This window comes from Kockovaella imperatae (genome assembly GCF_002102565.1).
Source record: "Kockovaella imperatae strain NRRL Y-17943 chromosome Unknown BD324scaffold_8, whole genome shotgun sequence".
Lineage (NCBI taxonomy): Eukaryota > Fungi > Basidiomycota > Tremellomycetes > Tremellales > Cuniculitremaceae > Kockovaella > Kockovaella imperatae.
The window spans coordinates 531,642-556,048 of record NW_019028948.1 but is presented as its reverse complement, the minus strand read 5'-3'; the positions used below and the strand labels follow the sequence as shown (position 1 = coordinate 556,048).

The 24,407-nt window shown below is 52.1% G+C and overlaps 11 protein-coding genes across 11 annotated transcripts; 5 read left to right on the top strand and 6 right to left on the bottom strand.

The window, feature by feature from the left end:
* Nucleotides 1–6: 6 nt before the first annotated feature.
* Nucleotides 7–3,204, bottom strand: BD324DRAFT_628787 (hypothetical protein). Its single transcript, XM_022016144.1, has 10 exons — nt 2,686–3,204; nt 2,508–2,630; nt 2,328–2,470; nt 1,886–2,276; nt 1,279–1,837; nt 1,186–1,226; nt 983–1,120; nt 770–916; nt 118–552; nt 7–64 (listed from the first exon to the last, which is right to left on the bottom strand). Exons 1-10 carry the CDS (start codon nt 3,178–3,180, stop codon nt 11–13), a joined length of 2,526 nt encoding a protein of 841 aa, XP_021870520.1. The 5' UTR covers nt 3,181–3,204; the 3' UTR covers nt 7–10.
* A 142-nt stretch (nt 3,205–3,346) lies between these two features.
* On the top strand, nt 3,347–3,962 carry BD324DRAFT_628780 (hypothetical protein). Its single transcript, XM_022016143.1, has 5 exons — nt 3,347–3,411; nt 3,469–3,479; nt 3,533–3,565; nt 3,619–3,729; nt 3,786–3,962. Exons 1-5 carry the CDS (start codon nt 3,387–3,389, stop codon nt 3,876–3,878), a joined length of 273 nt encoding a protein of 90 aa, XP_021870519.1. The 5' UTR covers nt 3,347–3,386; the 3' UTR covers nt 3,879–3,962.
* Nucleotides 3,957–6,647, bottom strand: BD324DRAFT_651656 (eukaryotic membrane protein family-domain-containing protein; the record flags this gene model as incomplete). Its single annotated transcript, XM_022018368.1, has 9 exons — nt 3,957–4,175; nt 4,217–4,582; nt 4,616–4,792; nt 4,846–4,985; nt 5,041–5,091; nt 5,139–5,255; nt 5,303–5,459; nt 5,501–6,484; nt 6,537–6,647. The coding sequence occupies 9 exons, from the start codon at nt 6,645–6,647 to the stop codon at nt 3,957–3,959; spliced, it is 2,322 nt and encodes a 773-aa protein (XP_021870518.1).
* A 128-nt stretch (nt 6,648–6,775) lies between these two features.
* On the top strand, nt 6,776–8,079 carry BD324DRAFT_628776 (phosphatidylinositol N-acetylglucosaminyltransferase subunit C). Its single transcript, XM_022016142.1, has 4 exons — nt 6,776–6,989; nt 7,050–7,271; nt 7,318–7,594; nt 7,642–8,079. Exons 1-4 carry the CDS (start codon nt 6,860–6,862, stop codon nt 8,039–8,041), a joined length of 1,029 nt encoding a protein of 342 aa, XP_021870517.1. The 5' UTR covers nt 6,776–6,859; the 3' UTR covers nt 8,042–8,079.
* Nucleotides 8,080–8,571, bottom strand: BD324DRAFT_681906 (cytochrome C oxidase copper chaperone-domain-containing protein). Its single transcript, XM_022019130.1, has 3 exons — nt 8,432–8,571; nt 8,276–8,377; nt 8,080–8,231 (listed from the first exon to the last, which is right to left on the bottom strand). Exons 1-3 carry the CDS (start codon nt 8,458–8,460, stop codon nt 8,093–8,095), a joined length of 270 nt encoding a protein of 89 aa, XP_021870516.1. The 5' UTR covers nt 8,461–8,571; the 3' UTR covers nt 8,080–8,092.
* A 258-nt stretch (nt 8,572–8,829) lies between these two features.
* BD324DRAFT_651654 (hypothetical protein) lies at nt 8,830–9,214 on the top strand (the record flags this gene model as incomplete). The annotated part of the gene is made up of 3 exons (XM_022018367.1): nt 8,830–8,994; nt 9,059–9,081; nt 9,130–9,214. 3 exons carry the CDS (start codon nt 8,830–8,832, stop codon nt 9,212–9,214), a joined length of 273 nt encoding a protein of 90 aa, XP_021870515.1.
* Nucleotides 9,215–9,664: 450 nt separating this feature from the next.
* On the bottom strand, nt 9,665–18,001 carry BD324DRAFT_651653 (hypothetical protein; the record flags this gene model as incomplete). The annotated part of the gene is made up of 12 exons (XM_022018366.1): nt 9,665–9,707; nt 9,764–9,855; nt 9,907–10,049; nt 10,089–10,257; nt 10,302–10,463; nt 10,510–15,273; nt 15,313–15,901; nt 15,941–16,480; nt 16,529–16,617; nt 16,663–17,763; nt 17,821–17,919; nt 17,972–18,001. The coding sequence occupies 12 exons, from the start codon at nt 17,999–18,001 to the stop codon at nt 9,665–9,667; spliced, it is 7,821 nt and encodes a 2,606-aa protein (XP_021870514.1).
* Nucleotides 18,002–18,690: 689 nt separating this feature from the next.
* On the top strand, nt 18,691–20,312 carry BD324DRAFT_495334 (inosine triphosphate pyrophosphatase-like protein). The gene is made up of 11 exons (XM_022012942.1): nt 18,691–19,146; nt 19,202–19,306; nt 19,357–19,423; nt 19,473–19,579; nt 19,618–19,678; nt 19,726–19,762; nt 19,806–19,848; nt 19,896–19,964; nt 20,003–20,058; nt 20,111–20,211; nt 20,276–20,312. Exons 1-10 carry the CDS (start codon nt 19,015–19,017, stop codon nt 20,187–20,189), a joined length of 756 nt encoding a protein of 251 aa, XP_021870513.1. The 5' UTR covers nt 18,691–19,014; the 3' UTR covers nt 20,190–20,211; nt 20,276–20,312.
* Nucleotides 20,232–21,518, bottom strand: BD324DRAFT_581044 (Metallo-dependent phosphatase-like protein; the record flags this gene model as incomplete). Its single annotated transcript, XM_022013480.1, has 5 exons — nt 20,232–20,501; nt 20,549–20,900; nt 20,948–21,046; nt 21,085–21,319; nt 21,359–21,518. The coding sequence occupies 5 exons, from the start codon at nt 21,516–21,518 to the stop codon at nt 20,232–20,234; spliced, it is 1,116 nt and encodes a 371-aa protein (XP_021870512.1).
* Nucleotides 21,519–21,736: 218 nt separating this feature from the next.
* Nucleotides 21,737–22,811, top strand: BD324DRAFT_642561 (hypothetical protein; the record flags this gene model as incomplete). Its single annotated transcript, XM_022017494.1, has 3 exons — nt 21,737–21,907; nt 21,958–22,045; nt 22,096–22,811. The coding sequence occupies 3 exons, from the start codon at nt 21,737–21,739 to the stop codon at nt 22,809–22,811; spliced, it is 975 nt and encodes a 324-aa protein (XP_021870511.1).
* Nucleotides 22,812–22,856: 45 nt separating this feature from the next.
* Nucleotides 22,857–24,328, bottom strand: BD324DRAFT_591711 (hypothetical protein). The gene is made up of 6 exons (XM_022013803.1): nt 24,090–24,328; nt 23,908–24,035; nt 23,628–23,866; nt 23,414–23,579; nt 23,306–23,378; nt 22,857–23,267 (listed from the first exon to the last, which is right to left on the bottom strand). The coding sequence occupies exons 1-6, from the start codon at nt 24,255–24,257 to the stop codon at nt 22,929–22,931; spliced, it is 1,113 nt and encodes a 370-aa protein (XP_021870510.1). The 5' UTR covers nt 24,258–24,328; the 3' UTR covers nt 22,857–22,928.
* Between the last annotated feature and the right edge of the window lie 79 nt (nt 24,329–24,407).

Genomic DNA, 24,407 nt, shown 5'->3' with positions numbered 1-24,407 from the left:
GCAAGAATATCTACTTGGGCGCCGCACCCCGTTGCTGAGACATCTGGTCGAATCGCTCTTTCGTCTGAGATGACGACCCTTGTCAGAAACTGCTTGACCCCGGGTAGGGACACTCACCATATCCTTCGCGCGAGCTTGGAATCCTCCAGGTCCTTGCCACTTGCTAGCGTCATGTCCCTTGCTTGCTCCTAGTCCCGCCCGACTCTCGAATTGCTGGACCAGGATCGGATCTACTCGCCCCTCTCCGCTAGTGCCCAATCCCACTCCACTCTTCCACCCCATTTTTGCGAGAAGCTGATTGCCCCGGTTCGACTCATCCTTGCCAGGCTCGATCGCAGCTACCGGTGGTGGTGGCGGTGGTTTCGGTCCCTCGGCGAACTTTCGCTTCGGCTGGCTTGTGCCCTCTTCATAGACGGGTTTGTCAGGCTGATGATGTACCTCTCGTCTCTCCGCCGCTCGATCTCGATATTTGCCATCAGATGTTCGGGCAGCCTGTGCCGCCAGCTTTCGTTGCTGACCTGCTTCACAGACACTGGAGTCAAGGAGATTAGTCTGTGTTCGTCAACGGAAGGAAGAAAGATATCATAACGAATCAAAAGTTCCCCCAGTGATTCCCCAAGCACGAACGCGAGTGAGATTGCAGCAACGAGGGATGCATGTCGAGATAAGGTGATAGCAAGTAGAAGATAATAATGTCAGTAACATCTCTGCGAAGCCCTGGACCCACGACAACCTCGCGAGTCCAAGGACAAGTGAAAAATAAGCGAGCCTTGTGGAGTTCTGATCGAGTCGTGTGCTTGCCAAGCTCTTCTTCACTCTTGAATAGTCTTTGACAGAGCAGGCAAGCCATCTTTCCGCCGGTCGTCATGTCGGAATAGTCAAATACTTGCGCTGCTTTGCTAACTGTCGCCGCCGCCTAAATGAAGTGATCGAGAATTCAGAAGGTCAATATGAGGTCCAAATAGGAGAGCCGGGCAGTTACAGTTGAAGGCCCAGCACGGGGAACGCCAAGGGCAGCATTTGCCTCGGACAGTCCACGAGGTATCGCTGAGGTACCCTCATCAATCGGAGTCGATAATTCAGTCTTCTTGGTATTCCATTTGGAGATGTCTTTCGCCACCTGCACAGCGAGACACTTAGTGAGTACTTGCATCTGACCGTGAGCCGGACTGATCTCGTCTTCACCTTCCGGGTGCTGGGCCCGATGATATTGGACACGCCTTTGGCTACGCGAATTAATCAGTAAGTCTCGTACCCACACCGCGGAGGATCACTCACTTCTTGAGAGTAGTACTGAATCCTTGCCAACGAGATCTGATTCCTCGTCATCTCCTAAGAGATTTTTGGATAAGCCGCCAACAAATCCCTCGTCAGGCACTTTGTTCGTCTTGCTGGATTTTATGGGCTGGAGCCCGGTCATGGTGATGCTGATGGGACCGGTCGGCATGGTAACTCGATGTTGCTGAGCTGCGTCTGTCGAGAGTCCCCCTGAGACTTCGCCAGAGAGGCTCCCCAGGAGGGACCTGATTTCAGGAGCCAAGCTCTCAGTGTGGCCAGTGTCGCTGATGGCTGGCGCTCCTGCCGGCACAAACGGCGAAGGTATGGCATCCGGATGCCAGTATCCAACCCATGTCCCATCTGGTTGATCGATCGTTGTGAAGCCGATTCCGCCCTTGCGTGCCGCCCGGACCACCAGCTCGCTGCCTAACGGTCCTGCTGGGGTAGGAATGAAGGCTGCAGGGTTGGCGAATGACGCTGCAATAGCATGTTCAGATATTTGGAACCCTTGCGGCTGACTCTCAGGAGCGATGAGGAAGGCAAGCATGGCTGTAGCGAGCTGGGTCGCATGTTCAGTATGACCAGCGAATCCCCGCCAAAATCTCACCTCGACAGTGGCAAACTCGACAAAGCAATAGCCCCAACTATTCCGAGCGGCCCGATCGACAATAGAGACCAATCGTACGACGGCTCGTTGGGCTTCGTCGCCCTGACCAGGTCGACCGACGAGTCTGGCTATCTCCTCTCCTACGCGGAAGCTGATCTCCCCCGGTGTCGAATGGTGACTGAGTCCTCGGAGTAAGAGCACACGGTTCCCGCCACCTGGAGGTCCAATGTCACGCATGCCGTCATCTCCGGGCTGCGGGAAGCGTGCCGTCGCGTTCGCAGAGGAGCCACTGTCAGCAGCATTGGATCCGGTGAGAGTGGCGGAGAAATCGATCTTGACTTTGCGAGGATCAGAATGTGCATACAATGCTGGCATAAGCACAGCAGGAAAGCTTCGCTAGCGTGAGCGTCTGGAGAGTTCGTAAATTCAGTTAGGGGCTCACTTGATGCCGACGAAGTCCTGGGCATCTGCAATCGAACTGAAAGCGGCGAATCCGAAACACTTGGAGTGACCTGTGATCTTGTCAAAGACAATCTTTACGGATTCAAGTTGAGCACGATGCTCGGTCTTTAGATATCCAGCGAACTACAGCGGTGAGCAATCGCCGGGATGATCCCCTCACATCTGTCTCTGAAAGCTCTGGGTCCAGGCCAAGAAAGATAACATCTCTTGATGGGGCAGATGGTTGCTTTGCACCACGTGTCCGAACTGGACCATTTGCGCTTGGTTCGGCTTCGTCGATTTGCTGGGCCAGTGAGTGAGCCATCCCACACTGGGATGAAGATCCTCTGTGAACTCACTCCTGCCTCTGGAACTTCGAATCCGCGCTCCCACTTGCCCTGATTGTCTTGAGCCCGAGAGGGATCCCTATATCTATCATCGTAGTCATAGTTGCCTGCCATGATTCCAGACCGATTTGGAGCCTCCTCCAGCCGATAATGACGAGCGGGGGGCGGCTCTCGAGTGTACGACCTGCGAGGCGGTGATGGCGACCGTCGATACGGGTCTTCTCTCCGGTCATATCGCTGATAGCCTCCAGCTCCACCGTACATACGATCAGGAGTCGATCCGTATCCGTCGTTGTAAACTCTGGAAGGTAGCGGATGGGTTGAGCGTCGATAATCATAATCATCATCATACTCTCGACCTCGTCTCGGGGGAGGTGGGCCAGGACTGTATCGTCGGCGACCTCCAGAAGCTGAGGGTGAAGGTGATCGCATCGGTGGCAGTGGCCTTGATGGAGAGTATGCTCTACCCCTGTCGGGCGGAGGTGACCTTGAGCGGGGTCTATACATAGTAAATGAGCTGCAAAATCACAGATAATGCACAATGGATCGGATAGGGAGATCAAAGGTCACATAAGCCCGCCACACTGAAGATAATCCCCGTATAACACCGTGACCACGTGGAGCTCTCATCAGGCTGCCGGCGTCCAAGGCCATGCATGCATTTGAACGTTGAGCTCAGCCTAACAACTCTGTGCATCGAGAATCGGCACAACATGGCTGGCGGGCACGGTGATCATAGTGGGTTCATATCATCAGACCTGCGGTCACCATAAGCTGACACTCGACGCCTCAAAGATCCTCTTAGAGTTCGTCCCATCCACGCATGCCACACTGTGCACAGTACTGACCTTGAACTCAGGTGGATCCCGCTATCGAGCGATGGGCACATATGGTGAGTCCCAAGTCTAGATTCATGAGCGCATCGGTCTGATAGCTCTTCCCCAGAGAGAACATGTGTACGAAAACTTTAAATTCACTCGTCGCAACACTCGATTCCTGACAGTCTGGGGTCTGGTCATCCCTGGATTGCTCATCTGGGGCAGTCTATCTTTCTACGTGAGCGCCGGAAGCAGTCGTCCTATTGCGCGATAAGGCTCACTCCCAACCTGTAGGACCGCTACGATATCAGAGGCCTCACAGCAGGAGACAACCCCTTGAAGCATCCGCCATCAACACAACAGAAATCGACATCAGACAAGGAATAGGGCCTGCCTGAACAGGGGCAGAAGGAAATTGTATAAGTATTGATTGATTGATTCCCTGGCATGGATACATATGACAGATCACCAGATCCTCTTTACCATTGTCCATCTCTCAACTTCCTCAAGCTTCCATTGCTTCCGTTTTGCCTTGTCCGCTACAGGTCCGCGCGTCCCTTCTAGATTCAATGTTGGGTGATCCCGACTGTCTATCGGGAACTGCACGTTTGACGATGGCATTGGATACTCAGGAAGGTCGTCTTCAGACTTTGAGAGGTGTTGTGATACCTGGCGAAGGTATGCCTAACACGATCGTTAGATATGACATGTCTCTGCCCACTCACCGTTTCTTCTCGGCCAACTCCAACCTGTGACCTGCCAGCATCATTGACAACGTCCTCAGCTTCCCTCGTGTCCATGCCATCCTGTCGTCTCAAGGAATATTTGAGCAGAGATAGACCCAAGAGTACTTTGAAGACGACCAAGCAAACCCAGGCTCCAACTATGACAACGGAGCCCGCCGACCACTTGACCATCCACCATGTCCAAGATGCCAAGAGCGACTGAGAGACGTCTTCAACATTGTGTGTCGGGTTGACCAGCATCTTGATGGCTTGAGCGCCGACCCTGAGCACAAGGCAGCTCAATGGAATAGACGCAAAGCCTAACCGTCGAGCTACGAGAGGCGATTGATCCATTAATAGCGGTCGCTAAAGTCAGCGCAGTCTTGTTTTGAAGCTCACGCTTCGCCTTGTCGTTTGAGATCGGTTGACGATCATGGTATTAACTGCGAGCACATCTTTCGCAAGAACGTCTGTGAAGCGTCCGTAAACGCTTGCACGGACGTGGTTGAATTTTGTGATAAATGCGTGTTTCAGCCAGTCGACGAGCATTTCTGACACTATGACAAACACAACGGGCTTGAACAGAAGGTGAGCGCCGTGCTGAGTTTCTTCAAGCAGAGGCTACTCACAGACATGATGGCGTCTAGCAATGATTTGCCAGCGCTGAAAGATTTCGGCAGATAGGCCAAGTCTGAGCCCGCCATCTCGATCATGTTGCGAATGGCGATGACGGAAAGCATCAAACTCAGTTGGAAACGCTCCACGATGTCTGCGATGGACTTGTGAGATGACTCAGGTATCATCTACCAGTCAAAGACGCTCACCAGCACACATAATTTGAAGTAGGTTTTCCTTGTCAAACTTTTTAAAGACAGCTGTCCGAGTCAGGGTTGGACTTTCCGTCCTGGCTTGAATAACTCACAGCCCTTGATCTCGACGAACTGGTTGCTTATGAGTAGTGAGAGTAGCGTGTAGTCGTAAGAGTTGATCGCCACGTTGAGAGAAATGAGCATGTAGAAGAAGACCAGGGTGTGAAGGACTACGGTTTGTCAGTTCCACAATGAAGAAACGGATGTGTGTGCTTACAGACGTAGCCGAGCGAGAGCATGAAGAAGAAGAAAGGTCTGGCTTGCTGGCGTTTGCGCCCTACGCCGACCTTCCTCGAGACGGGTGCAAGTGTATCTCTCGCAAACAAGGTATCTAAGACGTCTTGACCGAAGGCTCCGCATAGCTTGTCGGCTATCTATATCCTGATGAGCATCTGCCAGGCAGAAGTAGACTGACCTCAAGCGCGTTGAAGATGACGTAGAGCTTTATAGTATCTTGGCCTCGGACTGAGTGATACATTTTACTCGTGTCACTAGCCAGTGAAAGTACCAGAGCCGGAATGAACAGCAATAATGCTCGGATCATAGAATGCAGATGACTAGCTGGAACCGGCCACCAAGGCTCCAGGCGTATACGCCGGCGAATGATCTGCGAAGTTGCTACGACTGCGCGGATTGGCAGGACCGTGAAATTGTAGAGGAACCCGTCCAAGCATAGTAATGCCCCGAAGAGCGTGAGTTGCTCAACGGCAAAGGGGACCGCTAGAAAGTTTCCTATACGTTCCCATCTGCCGTCAACGATCCAACCATCCCATTCTTCAGCTCCAGCCTCATCGTAGATGAGCTCGAATAGTGAGGGGATCTCGCGCGGTTGAGTCGGTGACGATAGCGGCTCGTGTATGTGTGCGTCATTTGCTGTGGTCGTGTCCAAACTGGATTGAGGGGGCACTCTTTGTCGAATGTTCGACAATGATGCAGGGGTTTCATTGCCTGATCTGACATTTGCGGCCTCCCAGTATTGCTCCAGGTCTTCTGAATCCGATGTAGACTCTGCACGCGGCTCCAGACGTCCAAGCTTGTCACCGAATGGAGGAAGCCCAAGGCCGACTGCCGTACGACCAAAGTCAAAATCTCTTTCGTGCTTAGGCGAGGAGGGCAGCGAAGAATACGCGCTTTGTTTGGGTGGAGTGCGATCCCCTTTGAAGTCTTCGAATGCGGGAGTCTGATGTGATACAGAGGTCAAATAGGCTGTATGAGACGGTCCTGAGTCGGAAGCGCTGAGCAGAGATTGATGGGTACTTTGCGACCGCCATGGGTCGCGATGGGATTGCGCATAGTCGTCTGTTGGGCTTTCGGAAGAAGAGGACGATGATCGCGACAGGCCATGCGGGATTCCATGAGGATCAGAGTAGCCCAGCAAGCTCTCCTCAATGCTATCTACCTGCGAAAGGGTAAGCACTGGCTCGTCATGTGGTTGCTCCGGTCATACTGACCTCATTTGTCGCTTGTCGGTCCGCCTTGATATCTAACGGACTGCTGAGATCGGTCATCGAGGTAGACAGAATGCGGCGCTTATCCGGCTCGCGCTCATTGTTGACAGTCATCGGATGCTCTCAGCTCATAGAGGTACTATGTATCAAGCTCAGTACGGATGGCATGTAAACCTGCTGTGGCTATGAAGGATCAGCATAATGTCCAGGAGGATCTCGGGTATTTAGAATGAGCGGTGCAGCGTTAATAAGATGTTCCAGTAACCTTCTTCTACATATTGCTACTAACCCATGACAAGCTACGAGGGAGACCTCGAGTCCGCTTCATGACCCCGGCCAGAGGCTCAGCTGATTGCATTGATACAGCTGAGCCATGGGAAAAGGTGCTCTGGCGCAGACAACCTTATCCAGATAACCATGTCCCCGAATCCTTTCTAGCGGAATTGAGGGATCTACGTGAGTTATGCGCAACTGAGCAGGGGCTTTCAAGCGCAAGCCTGACTGCGCCCTTAACAGCTCCACGTCCTCGTCCCAGACTTTTTGCTCTGGTCATCCACGCTCTCCCCATAACGCAGCATATGGCCGTCATCGCTCTCTTTCTTTCGATCTTTCACGCTCTTCTCATAGGCCGATTCAGCGCGAGCTCCGTAGGATGGGCGGTAGTGCTTTCAAGTGTCGTTGGACATTTCGTGCGGAGGCTTGGATGGCGAGAACAAGGACTCGAAAGAGATCTGACGTGTACGTACATACAGTACACATTGAAGATATTGACTTCGTGTTGCAGCTCATGGCCTGCTGCCCCCTACAACATCACTAAGACCTCTAATCTTACCGCCCCTGCTATTGTCACTATTGTCCCCAGTGTTGGGGACCTTGACATCGGCGACTACCTCAGACTCTATTTGGCCCTTGGCCGGCTGCTTGCTCTTCATTCATGTATTGCTGGCGGACTTCAAAACTGGCCCGGATGCCAGACAGAAATACAGGGAGAGGCGGAGATTCCAGCAGAGGCAGAGGAGGAGCAGCTTTCACGGAGATCTGGAGGCTATCGAAGAGAAGAGGTTTGTCGGTATCTCTCCAGTGCACCTCAGCTAACAGTCTCTCGCAGCCTCTCATCGTCGCTGTCCTTCACCTCGGCACTATCCGCCTCGATCGTTCTGGCATCTCGTTTGCCATCAACGGCGCACGTGTTCTCCCTGATTCTTCTCGCCGTCAGTCTCTTTGCAGGCTGGCCTGTAGTGGCGAAAGGGGTCCGCGAGGCAGGTCAAGGATTCTCAATTCTCCTGACAGCATCTACGGTGTTGCTCGCTTTCTCCATTCTGCCTCACGATCCTAGTGAAAGTCTGCTCTTTACAGCGCCAAGTCTCATCTTCCTCTGCACCTTGTTAGTGGTAAACATCATCGGACCGCTCGTGTTCTGGTGGGGTTGGAGATGGAAGACAATACGAGGCGGAGGATGGGACGTCGCTGTGGTGAGGATCCGCCAAGCGACGTCAGGTCACGGATAGTGTCTCTCGATTGTCAAAGGGGGATTGGAATATGCTACATGTCATAGATTACTAGACCTTGAATCCATAGCTAGCCATGCAGGCTCTGTGAGCTTCCACTAAAGCTCTGCACTTGTCTCCAGCCTCTTCAGGAGAGTTGTTGAAGAAGCATTTATCCCTCTGCTCCTTGGTCTCGGGGCAAGCACAGCAACTGAGATTTGTTAGAGAAGGGCGATCGATCTCCATGACGCTCACGGTTTGACATTATTAGGATTCAGAGGATTGCTTCTGGGTTCCGAGGTCGTTACTGCTCCCTCTGGACTAGCCGATCGGGATGCTAAGTCCGATGAGGTGGACCTGGGACGTATTTGTCAGCCCATGAAGATAGAGCCAAGATTGAATGATCCTCACGATGATGACCCAAAGCCCAGGAAGCCCATTTAGGCCAGTCTCGGTCTCTCTTCCCAAAGTATGATGTACAAATGGGACTCTGATTCAGGCGTCACTGCTGCCAATGCTTGTCTGCTTATTGGAAGTCAAGGTACGGATGCAGTGAGGGATGTGCTGATCGACCCAGAAATTCCTGAAATTTCATTGACCGGCCCGGTGGCACAAAGCCCCGGTGCGATTATTGAATTCCTCCACAAGCGTCATCTTATCCTGCCCCCCTGTAATCCGCGATACCCAGGTCGACAATACTTAGGGCGCGCAGCAGCAGCAGAGCTACATACCCTATAACCCTTGCTGGACGTTGCAAGATGATCCGCCTTCCTTCACTCATCCGTTCAAATGCCCGGACAACATCTCCGATGACGTTATCTTCCAGGACTTCCTCCATGCGGCTCGCATCAACGATACCCGGCCCACTAGCGGCCTCAGCGTCAGCTGCCCAGAATCAGGCTAGCAAGCAAGATGCAGGAAGTGACCTAGACACGGGCATGCTCAGACTGAGGGCCATCAAGCTGTACAAAGAGGTGAGGGGCTTGCGGACATACTATTGTGGATCGACTCCCACTGATAAGCTGACGGCCTTGCCAGCTTCATCGTCTAGGCAGAGACTAGTATGTCGATTCGCGTGAAATTCGGCAAGACCTGACACCTATCTGCAGTCCTGATCCAGAGTATCACTTCAACCGGCGTCTTCGTCGAGCTTTTGAGAGCAAGTCTACCCTTGGGGCATCATACAATAGCTGACATTGGTGACAGAGAACGCCAAGGAGACAGACCCAAAGATACTCAAGGAGAAGTTGGATCATGCTGAGCATATAAAGAAAGGTGAGGGAGGCATTCTCTCTCGGCCGATTGGTCAGCGACTGATACGGGCTAGAAATGCTCGCCATGATCTCACTCAAGAAGTTTCGACATCTCAGGCGGGCTTATTACTCGCATGAAGGGCCAAGATAGCTCTGATGTGAATCGTTCCCCTACTCCCCTTATCCGGATTCTTGATATGCCTGTTTCCCCCAGTCCTGGTTCAGCCCGACCGATTTTGTATGCGACGACGACACGAACTCAGCTCTCTTGCAGAGTACCCATCTATCAGATCCCTAATATCGATCCCCTGATCTACGGAACCGTGTAATGAATACAGCGACGATGTTTGAATATACAAATGCAAATGTATGAGCAGCTTGCTGGTCATACTCAGTGATTTGATCTCCGATTGCCCTTGGAAATTTTGCCTTCCCTGAAGAGGGATAAATTGTCAGTCCGATGCTCCAGCATCTTCAGTCATTGACTAACGCGAATGCCTTGTTCCTCCTCTTCTTGGATTCCTTCTTGAGCATCACACGCTTGCCCCGTCTCTCGGCCCATGCCTTAGGGTCTGAAATGGCCTGCAAACCGGTCAGACTACGACAACGAGCGGGCGACAGACAGTCGCTCACCATGACATTTCGAGCGTCTCTACGCTCCTCTCTCTTGCCTGCGACTCGGCGACGAACGCTGTCCCAGGTTGTCGAGAACTGAGTGGTGCCAATCTTGCCCTGTATAGAGTCTCTGACCTCTGTGGCAAATTGACGGAGCTCGACTGCAGTTGTCAGGGGTGCCCAAGATGATGGTCGCTCACCTATATCTGGCGTAGCTTCGAGCGAGCCGATCTCTCCTGTGTCATCCAGGATCCGGTACAAGGGCGCTAGTGCATGTACCGCAAAGCGCTTGGCAAGACTGCTGTCCAATTCTTCAAAAGTACCTGCAAAAAACCTCAGAACAGACATGAGAGGCTTCGTCCATTGGTCCTGCTGGACATCAGCTGAGTATCGTGACATGGGACTAAACCTACTGGATGATGAACAGGAGGTCTGTCAACGATCATTTGCCTTGCGGTGAACGACATCCTTGACATGAGCCATGCCAGGGGGTCTCGGTCGGTAGGGCTATCCTCTTGCACGTCCTCGGCGTCTACCTCAGGTCCTGGGGCCGGATGTGGATGTTTACGATCAGCCTACCTACAGTCAGCTTTGGATGCGTGGAAGATGGCATGCACTCACCACCTTCCAGAGCTTGGCCAGGTTGTAGAGCAGCTTGACGAGCTGATCCGCCAGCTTTTGATCAAGAAGACGATGAGTCGAGCTCCAACTGGCTCCCAAAATTATACAGCTCTTCCTAGCCATATCAAAAAGCGAATTCTCGGTCTCCAGCGATGGACTCTTCAACGAATCCCCATTGGTCACATATGTAGTCAACAGCTTAGCGGCATCGTACCGTACCCAATCATGCGGGTACAGAAGATGAGCAGCAATGGCGACAATCGGCAGCGAAGCGAGTTGAGCGGTGCTCCGGCGAGTTGCCTTGAAGAGAGTGTTGAGGAGGTAATGCGCAGTCTCATGGCTAAACAGTTGGTCCGCTGGCAATTGATCGACTTCGGCAGCCTCGAGTCTCCTCTGACTCTCCTTGACAAGAGGCACGGTAGTCCCTATGATACTGGCAAGGAGATTTTCAGCGAGATCATCGACATCGCAGATCAGGCCAAAAACTGTGATTGACCCCTGGATCAAGCTTTCCGATTGATCTTCTGAAATCCAATTTTGCATGATCTGCATCCATTTCGACTGGTGCGAAAGGTTGACTCGGCTCCACAATTGCTGAACGAGCGCGCCAGCCGCCGTTCGGCACTTTTCTGACTCGTCGTTGGCGAGGACAGCTATGAGTGCCACGAAAAACAAGTCTGCATAGTCTTCCAAGACATCGTCGGAGAACTTTCGAAAGACAGCTGCGAGGACCTCCATTACTGATAATCGGCCGCTCTCGAATTCGTACTCCATATTCTGCGCCAGGAAAGTCATCTGACTCTTGAGTCTGCCTTTTCCTTGCGGATAGTCGAGCAAGAATTGCATGAGCGTCAGCCGCGACAGCTCTTGCACATTGGGTGATTGACTGGTGACCATGATTGAGGAAACTCGATCCATCAGGTCGTAGATCTCAGGGACAACGAATCCACGAGAAACGATGGCTCGAAGGATGGCAAAGACCGCACTTTGTCTGTCATGTTCCTCCAGATCTGGTCCAACCATGTCCAGTAGATGACGAATTTGAGCGTCTGATATCTTGGATGCCTTGCAATCTCGCAGAATGACTGCGAGAGTTTTCAGGGCGGTCTGCACCAGCTCGCTCTCAGCACTGCCTCCGGCATGTTTGATGACCGAGAAGATGTTCTTAATATACACGGGAAGCGCTTCTTGGACTCGCGGGAGCGGACATCTCGAAATAGCTGCAGTAGCTTTGAGAGCGACTGAGAGAACATCGGATGATTTTGAATACAGCGAATCGCCGATTACACTGATTAAAGGTCCAAGTCTGGCAAGGATCTCCTCGTCGCTGAAATCAAGCCTTCCTCGTCGATACGCCGTCACGAATAGGTCCAGCCCAAACGTCGTCAACTTGTGTCCGTTCGCCGCGAAATAGTCTTCGGATATTTTCTCGTCACGCTTCATTTGCACGCGGTAATCATCCTTGGCCTGGGAGCTTGGTCCGACCTTCCGCTTCTGTTGCGTGAAAGCTGAAGTGCCACTGGCAAGAGAATGACACAAGTGAAGAATGTCTCGGGTTCCAAACCGCTGGTTGGCGTTGAGTCCCGAGGAAACGCGGCGAAGGGCCTCGTCGACTTGCTGCAGACTCTGTGCAGCTTGCGAGACGTGAAGAATCTCACGGATAGGCGCGAGGATGGTGGCGATTTTGGTTGGCTGTACAAGCTTGGCCAAGAGTTGAAAGGTGTCAAAGGCACGTGAAGGCGCGCTCTTGACCTCTCTCATTTTAGTTTTGAAGTCATCGTTTTGCGAATCCTTCCCAGACTCTCCCCAAATAACTTCGGCGCTGATCCTGACCGCATCCTCGACAGAGTCATCCAAATCGCCAAAACTCTCCGCTGCATCAGTTGTGGCTCGAGCAAGAATAGCATGTGTCGTCACGGCCGCAACGTGTTTCTGCGGCCCTCGCTGTAGAGTAGTTTGAAGCTCCTTGAGAATGCGAGCTAGCCATTCTGGCCCCAGGAAAACGGCAATGCGACACATAGTATCTCGAGCGACATCGCGTATGTCCTGATCTCGACTTCTGAGAGCTTGAGAAACTGTCGTGACAATCTTCTCAATTTCCCTATCTCCGACCCGTTCTGGTAGATGATAGGCGAGTTTGACAGCTGCCAGAGCGGTTGGAATGCGGATTGTCTCTGTGGCCTCTTTGCGAGCGTCAAGGAAGCGGGCGAGCGCCGGCAGCAATCGGGAGGTTATGGCGTCCTGAATGAGGGTATCGATGGGCTTTCCAACTTCTGCCTCCTCTTCGACCAGTTGCTCATCGTCGCTTCCAATGTCGTCTGCGCCAGAGTTCGCTTTGACATCGAACGCAAAGTTTTCGATGATGGAGACAACGGTACGGATGTATAACTTCTGCTGTGGACTCGGAGAGCTTCCATGACGGAGATAGCGAGTGAGTAAGGCGTTGTAACGCGCCCACCTGAGTTTACTTCCCAGGAGTCCAATCGAGGAGATGGCCTCGTTTACCAAATGATGATCCGTAACGTCAGTGGATCCGGCGATAATGTGTTCCAGAATGGGCAGCAACAGATTAAAGACCGTCTGCTCCGAGATCTCGTGGGCGTGCAAGACGTCTCTGAGCCGTCGCAGGGCGCGGGCTCTCCGATGAACCTGAATGTGAGCGACGTTGACGAAGAAATTGGTCTGATCGTCATCCGACAAGAGGGGCTGCATCTCGTGCAGAATCGGTATGGCTGGGCACACGCTGACGGCGTGCGAGATGACAAGCAGCGCCTCGTTCCTTACAGCTTCATGCTTCATTCGAAGCGACTCCCGTAAACCTGGCAGTGTGACATTCGTGACGCCTGCGGCAAGTTCGTTACCGCCCACTTTGCCGGCAACGTCGAGAAAGCGCTGTAAGACTTTGGATGCGCTTGTTCGGATGGAAAGTTCCTCCACCTCTCGGATGAAAAAAGCAGCTGTGCGGATTAAAGGAAGCCATTGTTGCAACGCCGTAGGCAGATCGTCTAACTCGGCATCGTTGATCTCACCGTACGCGGCAAGACGTCGATCAAAATCGGGCTCCTCCGGACGTTTGGCGGAGAATGCATTCACGTCGGAAGTCCATTTTGTGACGCTCGATAACCGATCGTCGACAGAGCTGAAGATCGAGAATGCAGCAACCAACGCCTGCCTGGACGACGGCGACGACAGAGTCTGAAACAGATTGGCGAGAATGGTGTACTGCTGGTTGAAGAAGTCCGAATCGGGCTGTGCAAAGTCGGGACAAAGAGTATAAATTGTTCCCAGAGTCTGGAGGATGTCTTGTTTCGATCGCTCTGAAATGATGCGGGACTTCTGCCTGAGCATCGGTCCAAGCAAACTTGCCAAGTGCTGAGCCTGAACACCGTCCGAGACTATGTTGCAGAGTTTGGAAATGATCGTCAATAATCTGGGCATCAATTGTCCATTCTTCTCCAGGCCCGATGACTCGACTAGCTGGATGAGACAGGCAATCAAGGTGTCCGAATGAGGCAGCAGGAGGTAGCCCCGAGAGCCACCTACTTGAGGCGAGTCCCATTCCAGAAGCGAGTCAATGATACTGAACACGTGCAGCACGACTGCAGGTTTCACCTTGACAGAATTGAGGCAAGCAAATGTCTTGGGTAGGGTGCGCTCGTCGAAGACGTTAAGGGAATGAGCAAAGCCTGGAGAGGAAGCGATCGCAGCGATGAGGTCGAGAATGGCCGAAGGTGCTTGAGAATTTTCTACCTCTAATCGATCGAGTCGAGGTGAGATAACAGACGCAAAGATCCGCTTGAGATAGTCGGTCCATTCAAAGATCACGGGGCTTCTAAGCCATTGGACCAACCGCTTGATGCCCGCTGTGCGAACATTCCTCCATCCATTCGTTCCAGAAGCGCCTTCGTCTATCTCTTCATCCGCGTCCGGATCCTCGTGATGATCCATGACAATGTCGTCCGCTAGATCAAGCTGCTCCTGTGCATGCTCAATGAGTGCCAAAACCGAATCCACTAGCCTCGGCCAGAAGCTGATCGTCTGGGCTCCCAAGAGACGCAAAACATCCGACAAGAGTGTCAGGAATCCGATCTGTTGACGAGGAGTGCTTGGTTTTGTATCCTCGACTATTGATCCAAGCATGAGGTTGATCAGAGTGCCTAGTTCGGAAGGTGCGCAACCGCTTAGAGCACCAAGAATCGCTTGCTTTCGAGCTTTGAGGTTCCTTACTGTGCTGCTTCGTCCCCGTCGACTGGTGATGATACCATAAAGAAGACGAATGGCCACCGGCAAGAGCTCCTGTCGATGTTGGGGGTCGACAACCTCGCTTTCCAGGCCCAAAGGGAGGTGAATCAGAGCGTCGCGGAATTTGTGATCGTCCAGGAGTGCTCGCAACTTGTCGCCGTAAGGTACTAGACTCGGCGACTTGTACGTTAGGATACAGTCAATGGCGAGCTTCTGCAGTCTTGCCTCTCCCGTTTGTAGCACTCGCAAGTAGGCACTATGCAGCTCGCTTGAGCGAAAAGCAGCTTTGGGGTTGGTGAACTTGCTCGCCAAGCCGAGGTACGCAACAGCCCGGTCTTGTCGTTTCCGGCTGGATATGTGAGCATCAAGTGTTTCACTGCTGTAATCCCGTTCAAGGACGTGAAGCATATGCGGGACTAGGAGTTTCGAGTGTTTTTCAGCTATCTGCGGATGGGTCCCCAAGACCTCCAGGAGTTGAGCCTCGTAATTCAGAACGTCCAGTGCTGATCTGACAGTTCTAGCCTTTCACTTCTTAGCCATAAAGTGAGCGGACATACTCACCTCCGTTGTGCGTCTGTATTCTGCAGTCCATGCCTCGTTGAACTTGCCCTGAAAGTGGACAAGGTTGTGGCAGAGCAAGGCTGGGTCTTCCTCTTCGCGGGGCGCACTACTTTGGTCTCGCTCCGAAGGCCGACTCCAGGACGGCGACGACTGACCCAGATCGGGTACTGATGGGTGACTCAGGTCAATCTCGACGATGTCTGTCCAAATTAATGACCACATGGTGTCTGCGTATCTAGTAGCCAATTGCCCCAAAGCGGCGATGGTTTCCGCATAGATCGGCCGAAAGTTCACTTTCAGTTGTGACATCAGGTATCGGATGATATTTGTGACGAGAGTGGTAGACACTTCCTTGTCCGAGTCCACACCATTTTGGAGATATCGAGCGACTCGTTTGATATTGGTAGACCGCTCTCTGACATTCTTGAGTGATATTTCTGCCTGCTCAACCGCAAGACATAGGTTCCACATCTCTTTAGCATAGGGATCTTGATTTGCAAGAGAGTTGAGTGTCAAGGTTGCCTTCCGCAATTTTGGGTCCGCAGAGAGTAGATTGACCTGGACTTCTTCGTCGATCTTCATACTCGAACTAAAAGTCAGCTGAAATCTCAAATTGGAGACACTTCACCTCAAGTGTTCCTGCCATTTCTCAGCGAGGGCTGTTGCAACTTCCATGATGTCTGCATTCCAAGAGCAGATCTCGATAATTGATAAGAGGCTGCCGGTAGCCGTAAGCAGACTTTTCACTCTGATCTCCTGTCCTGGTATATCACATAACCTGTGAAAGCTACCGAGCAAGGCAGCGAGGACGTGCAAGCTGTTGACGGGCCCGATTTCGAGCCAATAACTTTTGACGTCTTCGTGAGAGCGAAGATCCCGGAGTAGTGCCTGGAGATGGATATCCAGAATTGGCAAGATGTCTACCTCTGAGGATTCAGAAAGGGGGAGCAAGTCGTATATGTGAACCAAAGTCTCGGCGTGTTCTGATTGAAGCGACAAGCTTGGAGGGGTTGCTTGGAGCTTGGAAATCATTTTGCTTGTGATCGATCGTCGCAACGCTTGATTCTGGGCAGAAGCAGAGGCTGTTTCAGGCATGTCGATGCTTGACACCGCTCTCAGCAGATTCAAAACTGACCGAGTGTTGCTGTCGATGTTTGACGAGATCATTCTTCACTAGGTGAGCGCAAAATCCAGGTCGATTGGAAGGAAGACTCACTGAAGCACTCGAGAGAGCATGAACTGAGGAAAGCCAGACCACTGTGTCTCCAACAGTACGCTAGTGAATGCAATCTTTTCATCGATTGTCTAAATTGACGTCAGGAATAGAACAGCGCGATCGAATGCGCTCACAAAGATGGTCCAGACCAGATCCAGTAGCCTCACACCCGGACTCAGCCAATGCGCGAGATTGCTCACTGATAGGCATGCAGCGGTGGCGCGTCCCAATGACCTTCTGATCGATGCCAAGTCCTCTGGGGTCCAATGTGAGGGGCTGGGTGAAGTCTGCGCAGACTGGACAAGCTGACAAATTTCAACCAATTTGAGCATCGACGGTCTCAGCCGATCTTCTGGGAAGCGTTTCCCTTTGCGAACCAAAAGCATGGTGCCGAGAAGGTCGATCATCAGTGCAAGACCAGGACTTGAGTCTTTCCCTGAAGTAGACGGTGTCGTCACGATCCTAGACAAGATAGCATCGATCACCGGGGCGAGCGATTTTGAGGAGCAGTGATGGACAGTTGCAGTGAGGATCTTGTGTAGGCTAGTAGGGTGTTCCTCGACTGACTGCTGGTATGCTCTGTCCAGTAAATACTCGAGAATCGGGAGCGCTCTTGAATGCAGACCACCAGCGGTTCCCTGCAAGCTCTCTGCCCACATGGCTTCTGTGCCGTCTTGCGGATTACTGACCAGAAGCAGGTTAAGAAGACGATCCAGTCCATCACCCCTTGCCTTTCTGATGACTCCGACCCAAGCACTCGTCACGCATCGCCGCACGTAAGGCTTGTTGCCCTGGAATGAGAGGTATTCAGAAACCAGACTCCAAGTGCGACGAAGGACGTCATCTGCAGCGATGAGAGATGATGCCTGATCTCGGAGGATGAGGGAGAGTACAGAGTACGATCTCTCGACGAGATGAGGAGCTAGAGCGGGCAATGCGCCTAGACGTAGCAAGTCCTCTGTTGCATCTGGCAGAATCCATGTCGCTTCATTTCCAGAGGTCTCGAAAAGCGTTCGATGAAGTTGGAGTACTGAGTCCAGACCGGAGTGTGTATGGTCGCTGTTCCCACTTATTGATGAATAGAACGCTTTGAAAGTGTCTTTGAGCTCTTGCAGATTATGTAGAATGACTGGCAAGCTGGTGGACAGCGGTCGAATTTCCTTGGCGAATGCTTGAAAGGGGACAGTAAGGTCGAGAATGCAGAGACGCTCTAATTCGACGCTGAGAGGTGTCTCCTGTGGGGTAGTGTGAGCAAAGCCGTCGAAACAGCGAAGCATGGCTTGTACACTCACCCCAACCTCCTCATCTACAGCTCTGTCATCCCAATTGACACCTTTGCCCTTGCCCTTGTCGATTTGGATTTCTTTCAGCTGCTGAGTGTAGGTGGCATACTGACGCGGACATCAGCTGGGTACGAGGTGTCAAATACGAGTGAGGACCCACTCTGAATCGCTTCTGCGGCCGATCCTCCATATCTGAACGCTGTCAGCTGGCAGATCTACGGCTGAGCTGGCTCTACGTGTAGTTATGATATGATCAAGCTCGCAAAATAACAAAAACCGACGGTCGGCAAACTTCAGAAAATATCCAAACGGCTTTCCCACGGTAGCTGTCGTCGACTGTCACTGAGTGGCAAAAAAAAGATGAAGAATGGGCGAGTGTGGTGGGTGACACAGAATGGGGATGAAAGCATGCGGTGTGAACGAAAGTAAGAGGGATACACGCCGGGAGGAGCTACTCCGAACGTGCTGTGCGAGATCTGAGGCCCTTCGCCGACCGCCATCGGCAGTCGGGCTGGGTCCCATCGAGTCGACTTTGCATCGTCCCATTAGAGCGAGAAGCTGAAAGGGACCTCAAAGATCGCCGCTGATGCTGGTATTCCCCTTAAGCGGATGAGGAACCTGCTTCAAGGTAGAAATCTCCCTCAGGAGCTCCGGAATTCTGAGCTTGTCTTGGGACACTGTGCATTGTTGCTGTCTGCTCTAAAAGGTATTCAGAGGAAAACTGTAGAAATCAACAAAAGCGCTGGGCTCCCGAGGTTGCAGGTACACCTAGGACCTGTGATGTCACGCGATCAGACAAGACTCTGTCTAATTGGACTGTCATTGCCATACGGCTAGACATTGATGTGACAAAGGTTTGATGCCTTGCTGAATTTGCTTATGAGAGGCAAAGTGAACTCTTCGCAACGCAATCCATCCCCTGATTCAGGGCTTGAAGACTGGACGCATAAGCTCGTGAAGAAACGAGAACATGGATTCACATGGTAAGGCAAGCCTAGGTCGGCTCCAAGCTCGACAATGCCTTCCTGCGATCGTCGATGAACTGAAACTGAGGATGAAACGCGATTTGCCTCTTCCGCCACGCCACACGCCCGAACTACCGGGGATCATTGAAAATCGCAATTGGCTTGAGAATCACTCTGCGATCTACACTCAACGGTCATTGGCAGCTGAACGACACCAATCCAGGCTTGATCGCGAGTCATGTCGCCGTCTTCACGTCCCTCGGTAGTGCTACCGGATGCGTTAAAGATACCCATAATGCAGAAGCTGCAGCACCGTCGGGTCGTGCTTGCTTCTGCGAGCCCCAGGAGAAAGGAGGAATTGGCCAGAGCCGTATGTGTTTGTCGACCGGCCACTGGAGTATATGTGCTGACTCTGATCTTGAAAGGGTTTAGCTCCGGAGATAGTGGTTTCCCGGTTTGATGAGAACCTACCAAAGCACGAGTTCCAAGGCCGATTATCTGAATATCCCATCTCTACTGCTGGTGAGAAGGTGGGTTCCGCCATGGGTGTCCATAAGGGAACAGCCTGACTGGAAATCAGGCGATGGAGGTATACGAGAGAATGGTCAGGGAAGACCCGGACGATGCGCCAGATTTGGTCATTTCAGGCGAGAGGCTTGAGCTCCAGACATAGAGCTATTCACTGACTTCCCTCAGCTGACACCGTCGTCATATTTCCACCAGAGGAGGATACTGCGGAGGGTGGTGAGGCTCACGGAGAGGAGTCAGAGATACTAGAGAAACCGATGAGCAAGGATGAACAGGTAAGGTCAGAGTTTCGCTGCATTACTGATTCAATTAGAGGCGCTGGTTGAACATGATGAATGGTCGGAGAGTTCAGATCGTCACAGCTGTCACGCTCGGTGGGTCTCTGTGACATGTTGTAAATCCTACTGACAATCACCTTCAGCATACCCTAGTGTAGTTGCACCTGGCTACAAGCTTGAGTGAGTATGGTCTTGGCTTTGCCTCCTAGAGCTAAAGTTATAGATCAATTTCCTGCTCGACAATAGCAAACTTTGCGGACAACAACGCGAGCTGTCTTTAACAGCAGGCTGGCCTGAGCTAATGTCCTCTCAGAAAGATCTGATCGAGGCGTACGTAGAGTCAGGAGATGGGCTTGAGAAAGCTGGAGGTTTCGGAATACAGGTGAATTATCAATTGGACCTGGGCTGAAAGCGTCGCAGAGTACGGGCGGCCTCTTGATTGAGCGTATAGAGGGTGACTACGACAATGTAAAAGGGTGAGTCTGTAGGCCCCCAGTATGCGCCCATTGGATTCTGACGTACGCGAAGCTTCCCCACAGCTCCGTTCTGGCGTTGGATGGTCGACTTAGACTCGGGAGGTGTATTTGATGAAGCACGGGATGAATAAAGGATTTGTGCGCCAATGATGGATGTATGCATATGCTAGGTGTTACAACCTTATGGTACGTTCTTCTACGGCTAGCTGACGTCGACGGTTCTCATAAATCGCGTGAACCTCTTCGCGCTCAACATACTCGGTCCCCTGCGTCAGCAAAAGAGGATCTTGATGGTGAATACGATTCGGCGCTGTTGGTGAAAGGGTGTAAATGATTTCCAACGCTGATAACACTCCTCCATAGGCGCTTGATATGCCAGTATCTATGATGATGATCGAAGCCTCGCATCGGTCCACAATGCGCTCAAAGTTGGGAGTATGGCCCTGATCCCGGTCAATACAATGAGGAACCGAATTTCGACCAGTCTCACCCCTATGATCCGTCTCACGCCTAGCTTCGCTTTCAGTTGCTCTGCCCAACCACATACTAGCTTCTCATCGGGGCTCTGCGCGAGACCTCGCCACCAAAAAGGACCTCCCTCAGCATATAATTCCGCTTCGGCGTCTGTCAATGCTCTAGGCAGACCAGGATATGGATTCGGCGGATATGGCATGGCCATTGGTGGCGTCAGAGCTTTGGTCAAGAGCGAATGCCCGAGTCTATTGATGTTGCCTGGATATGGGGTGAGATTGGGATAAGATGGCCGGAGTGAGCCGTGTGTAAACGATAGTCTGGGAGCTTGGGGATGATCGGCCAAGGCCACCAAAGCTGTGGAAGAGTAGCTGGAGTAGAACATCAGAACCGGACTTTGACCATGTTTGGGACCCACTTGGCGAGCCATTCCTGGCCTAGCCAGCCGTCTATCGACATGTCCTTCTGACGCTGCGCGGTCGAGCCACAGTGCTTGATATCCTCGTCGGTGACATAGCTATCCTCGCATTAGTCCAAGCCACGCTGATTGCTCACCGCCAGTCCCCGATGGCATTCATGATCTCGTGATTCCCCAGGATCGATACGAGCTGTCCACCAGCATCGGCTGCTTGTCCTCGAAGTCTCTGCATCATTCGATAGATATCAAAGGCAAAGGTTCCTCGATCTACAACATCACCAGTCTGAACGAGGATATCTGTTCCGCCTATCCAGTTGGCATTCTGGTCAATGATCTTGGCCATTCTGAGAACCTTTTGAGCATTCTCAAGGTCTGATTCACCATCAGCACGCAATGTACAGATGTACACACCTCCATGAAGATCCCCAACAGCGACTAGTCTTTGACGAAAAGCTGTCTTCCGGGCCGGTGTTTCTAATGCGCTCTTCTTCGGCCAGAAGGATGTACCAACGAGCCAGAATATCGCGATCAAGGTGGCTAGGATGATGGCCAGATGAGACCGGGGTATCATGTTTGCAATGAAAGACCAAGACTCAGGGCCGCGTGAAAGAGAGAACAGCTCTACCCAGAACCTCGTCGGGATTCGAAGTCGCGTTGTCCGAAGAACTCGCGGATCTTCAACTGATCGATCCAGCACTATTCTCACCAGATAATAAACTCACTTAGACCTCTTACATCCCCATTTCGACTGTCAAGTGGGGCCTCAGGGGCACGACGTGAAGCCCAGCGATGATGCACCCGCTATTGATTGGTGTGGCATGCCTGCCACTGTTGTTCCGTCTTGTGCCCATGATTGTACCCGAACACTATCTCGAGCCGTACGCGTACTGGAATGCCGGAACACTGAATGAACAAGACGGGAAGATAGAGACGTACTGGAGGAACATGGGATACTGGGATGTTAGGTGACAAGTCATGTCTCTGCAGGCTCTGCTGACGCATGGCTGCAGGGCATCGACTCATATTCAGAAGCTGCCGGGACGTTGGCACGAAAGCTGTTGGAATTCGCAGATGCTGAGCCCGGCGGTGCTATTCTAGGTGAAAGTCATCATGTCGTTCTGAAGTCAGTGCTGATATTCGACCCCCAGACATTGCGCATGGAGCCGGGGAATCCCTTTCGATGCACCTCAATTCGTCCCGCCCCCCTTCGCATCTCGACGCATTGACTTCTCTGCCATCTGAATCACGCTTCGCCAAAGACCTGATCGCCCACAGGCATCCGAATATGGAGACAGTGACGAACTTTTTCACTTCTTCGGCGTCATATCGCCCGGGCAAAGATCTTCAACATCCATTGAACCCCATGAGAGGTTTCATGGGAGATCGTCGACCATCAGATGAAGGCCTAGAACCCTTGGCCCCGCCATATCATCTGGTCTACATCCTAGATGCCATCTACCACTTCCGACCCTCCACAGCTCACTTTTTGTCTCATGTCATACATGTCCTTAAACCATCCGGAGTCATCGCCTTCACCGACATCCTTCCCCCTTCCAATCTGAGTCCGTTCCTCGGCCATTTGATCCTCCCACCTCTTCTATCCGTTCCCGCTCGAAATCTGGTGTCAAAGACCAGGACAGTGGAAGGATATCACGAGCTCATGCAAAAGATAGGCTACAAGAACGTCAAAATAGAAGATTGGAGTGATCATGTCTTCCCCGGATTGGCAAATCATCTACGTTCACGCGGAAGGCTCTGGACGTTAGTTGCTAAGGGCATAGAATGGGCAGAGCGTGGGGGATGGAAGTTCGTGGCTGTAAGAGCCTCACGGTCAGCTGTGGATCATAGACTTTCGCAGGACTGAGCTTATGAGGTGAATGCATCATGTCGTGAAAGTATGCGGATAATGCGTCGGGGGTCGTGACCGTGAATTTGTACAGATGAACTAATGAACAATGAACGTGAATGACTCCGGATATCTTTAATCTACTTCGATAGCGCTGCTCGCCTCGAGACCCTTAGCGGCCTTTGCTCTTTTGGCATCTCTCTCCATTATTTCTTTACGCAGTCTCTCAAACTCTGCGCCCGAATTGCGGACGTGTTCTGCGAAGCCTTCAGTGGTCTTTAGATTCTCGACCGCTTCGTCACGGCCTCGCTCTTTATCTCGTTTCTTGGATATTTCTTCGGCGTTCAGCTTGGCACGCAGAGCAGAGAGGGATTTGGGATGCTCAGTGTCGAGGTTGGAGTTGAAAAGGATGATCCACTGACGGACTCGGGCCTCGAGTGCGGGCTTGTCGCCTACAGTTGGGAGACTATATTCCTGGCCGAATCAGCTACAGAGAGTTCTCAGCGACTCACATTCAGAATGTTTCTGAGATCAGTCGGAGTCGCCAGATGATAATTGGGACTGGTGATGCGCTTCATGGAAACGCTGGGACCGTCAGAGAGTCCTTCTTTTCAACGCACTTTTTCTCTTTGGTGGATCCGGCCATGGAAAAGACTTTTCGCCAGTCTGCCTTTTGGTTTCCCGGTGCCGACTTCTTCTTTGATACCGGTGGGCACCCTCTCTCGATATGCATGGGTATAGATGCGATCGCCATCCTGGCTGAGCATAGCGGGCATTCACCTTCGTCTGTACGGGCTCAGCGAGGTAAAAAGGGACACTTTCAACAGGACCGACCGTTTTCCGAAATTTCCTGAACTTGTTCTTCCTCTTCTGAATCAGAAGAAACAACATGGTCAACGTGATCTGTTGATTTCTTGGATATCTTGTTTGGACTCTGACTCCTGCTCTCGTCACTTCTTCTCGGTCGCTTTAGGTTGGCGGAAGTTGAAGAAGATGACTTGGAATTAGGTTCAGGTGGTGGACGGCGACGAGACGGTCCAGCGACAGGTTGCGATAGAGTAATGAGAGAATCCCTGGCAGTGCATAAGATATTAAGAGAGATACAATTACTCACCTCGCCGTTTCCCATGCTTCTGTCACTTCTTCCATGGCGCGATTCCGCCGTATTGACCCTTCGGTGATAGTCGCATGACACAGTGGGCATTTTTTATCCGTCATCACAGAGAGCGAAGATCGGATACACTGGAGGATAGGTTAAGTTCGGATGTCAAGGTCTCATGTTGGCTTCATACCCACCTCTGAGCAGAATGTGTGACCACAAGTCACCGTGACAGGCGCTCGAAATATTTCTTTACATATCGTGCACAGGACAGAACGGTCCAATCGCTGAAGCTGAGGGTGCGAATCTGGGAATGGAGGTGGTTCATCTGCGAGAGAGGCCAGAAGCGGATGATTGGTGTTCATCCTGCCGCTCTATTCTTGTGTGGAGGAGTCAGTCAGTCACTGGTCTCAAGGCATGAAGTTGGAAAGCCAAAGGTCCAGATGATCCGGTCAGCTTCTCACCTCGCGTCGATCGTTGAAAACATTACACGTTACGTAAGATTCTGTTACATA

Coding starts and splice junctions, on each gene's coding strand:
- BD324DRAFT_628787 (XM_022016144.1), bottom strand. CDS start 3,180: ATGTATAGACCCCGCTCAAGGTCACCTCCGCCCGACAGGGGTAGAGCA. Junction 2,631..2,685: donor TCGAAGTTCCAGAGGCAGGA/GTGAGTTCACAG, acceptor TCACTGGCCCAG/CAAATCGACGAAGCCGAACC. Junction 1,121..1,185: donor TCGGGCCCAGCACCCGGAAG/GTGAAGACGAGA, acceptor CTCGCTGTGCAG/GTGGCGAAAGACATCTCCAA.
- BD324DRAFT_681906 (XM_022019130.1), bottom strand. CDS start 8,460: ATGGGCTTCCTGGGCTTTGGGTCATCATC. Junction 8,378..8,431: donor CTGGGCTTTGGGTCATCATC/GTGAGGATCATT, acceptor AATACGTCCCAG/GTCCACCTCATCGGACTTAG. Junction 8,232..8,275: donor AATCCTAATAATGTCAAACC/GTGAGCGTCATG, acceptor AACAAATCTCAG/TTGCTGTGCTTGCCCCGAGA.
- BD324DRAFT_591711 (XM_022013803.1), bottom strand. CDS start 24,257: ATGAACACCAATCATCCGCTTCTGGCCTCTCTCGCAGATGAACCACCT. Junction 24,036..24,089: donor GTCACACATTCTGCTCAGAG/GTGGGTATGAAG, acceptor CCTATCCTCCAG/TGTATCCGATCTTCGCTCTC. Junction 23,580..23,627: donor TCAGGAAATTTCGGAAAACG/GTCGGTCCTGTT, acceptor GAGCCCGTACAG/ACGAAGGTGAATGCCCGCTA.
- BD324DRAFT_628780 (XM_022016143.1), top strand. CDS start 3,387: ATGGCTGGCGGGCACGGTGATCATA. Junction 3,566..3,618: donor TCGAGCGATGGGCACATATG/GTGAGTCCCAAG, acceptor GCTCTTCCCCAG/AGAGAACATGTGTACGAAAA. Junction 3,730..3,785: donor GGGGCAGTCTATCTTTCTAC/GTGAGCGCCGGA, acceptor CCCAACCTGTAG/GACCGCTACGATATCAGAGG.
- BD324DRAFT_628776 (XM_022016142.1), top strand. CDS start 6,860: ATGACCCCGGCCAGAGGCTCAGCTGATTGCATTGATACAGCTGAGCCA. Junction 7,272..7,317: donor ACTCGAAAGAGATCTGACGT/GTACGTACATAC, acceptor TTCGTGTTGCAG/CTCATGGCCTGCTGCCCCCT. Junction 7,595..7,641: donor GAGGCTATCGAAGAGAAGAG/GTTTGTCGGTAT, acceptor AGTCTCTCGCAG/CCTCTCATCGTCGCTGTCCT.
- BD324DRAFT_495334 (XM_022012942.1), top strand. CDS start 19,015: ATGTCGCCGTCTTCACGTCCCTCGGTAGTGCTACCGGATGCGTTAAAG. Junction 19,849..19,895: donor CAAACTTTGCGGACAACAAC/GCGAGCTGTCTT, acceptor ATGTCCTCTCAG/AAAGATCTGATCGAGGCGTA. Junction 20,059..20,110: donor GACTACGACAATGTAAAAGG/GTGAGTCTGTAG, acceptor ACGTACGCGAAG/CTTCCCCACAGCTCCGTTCT.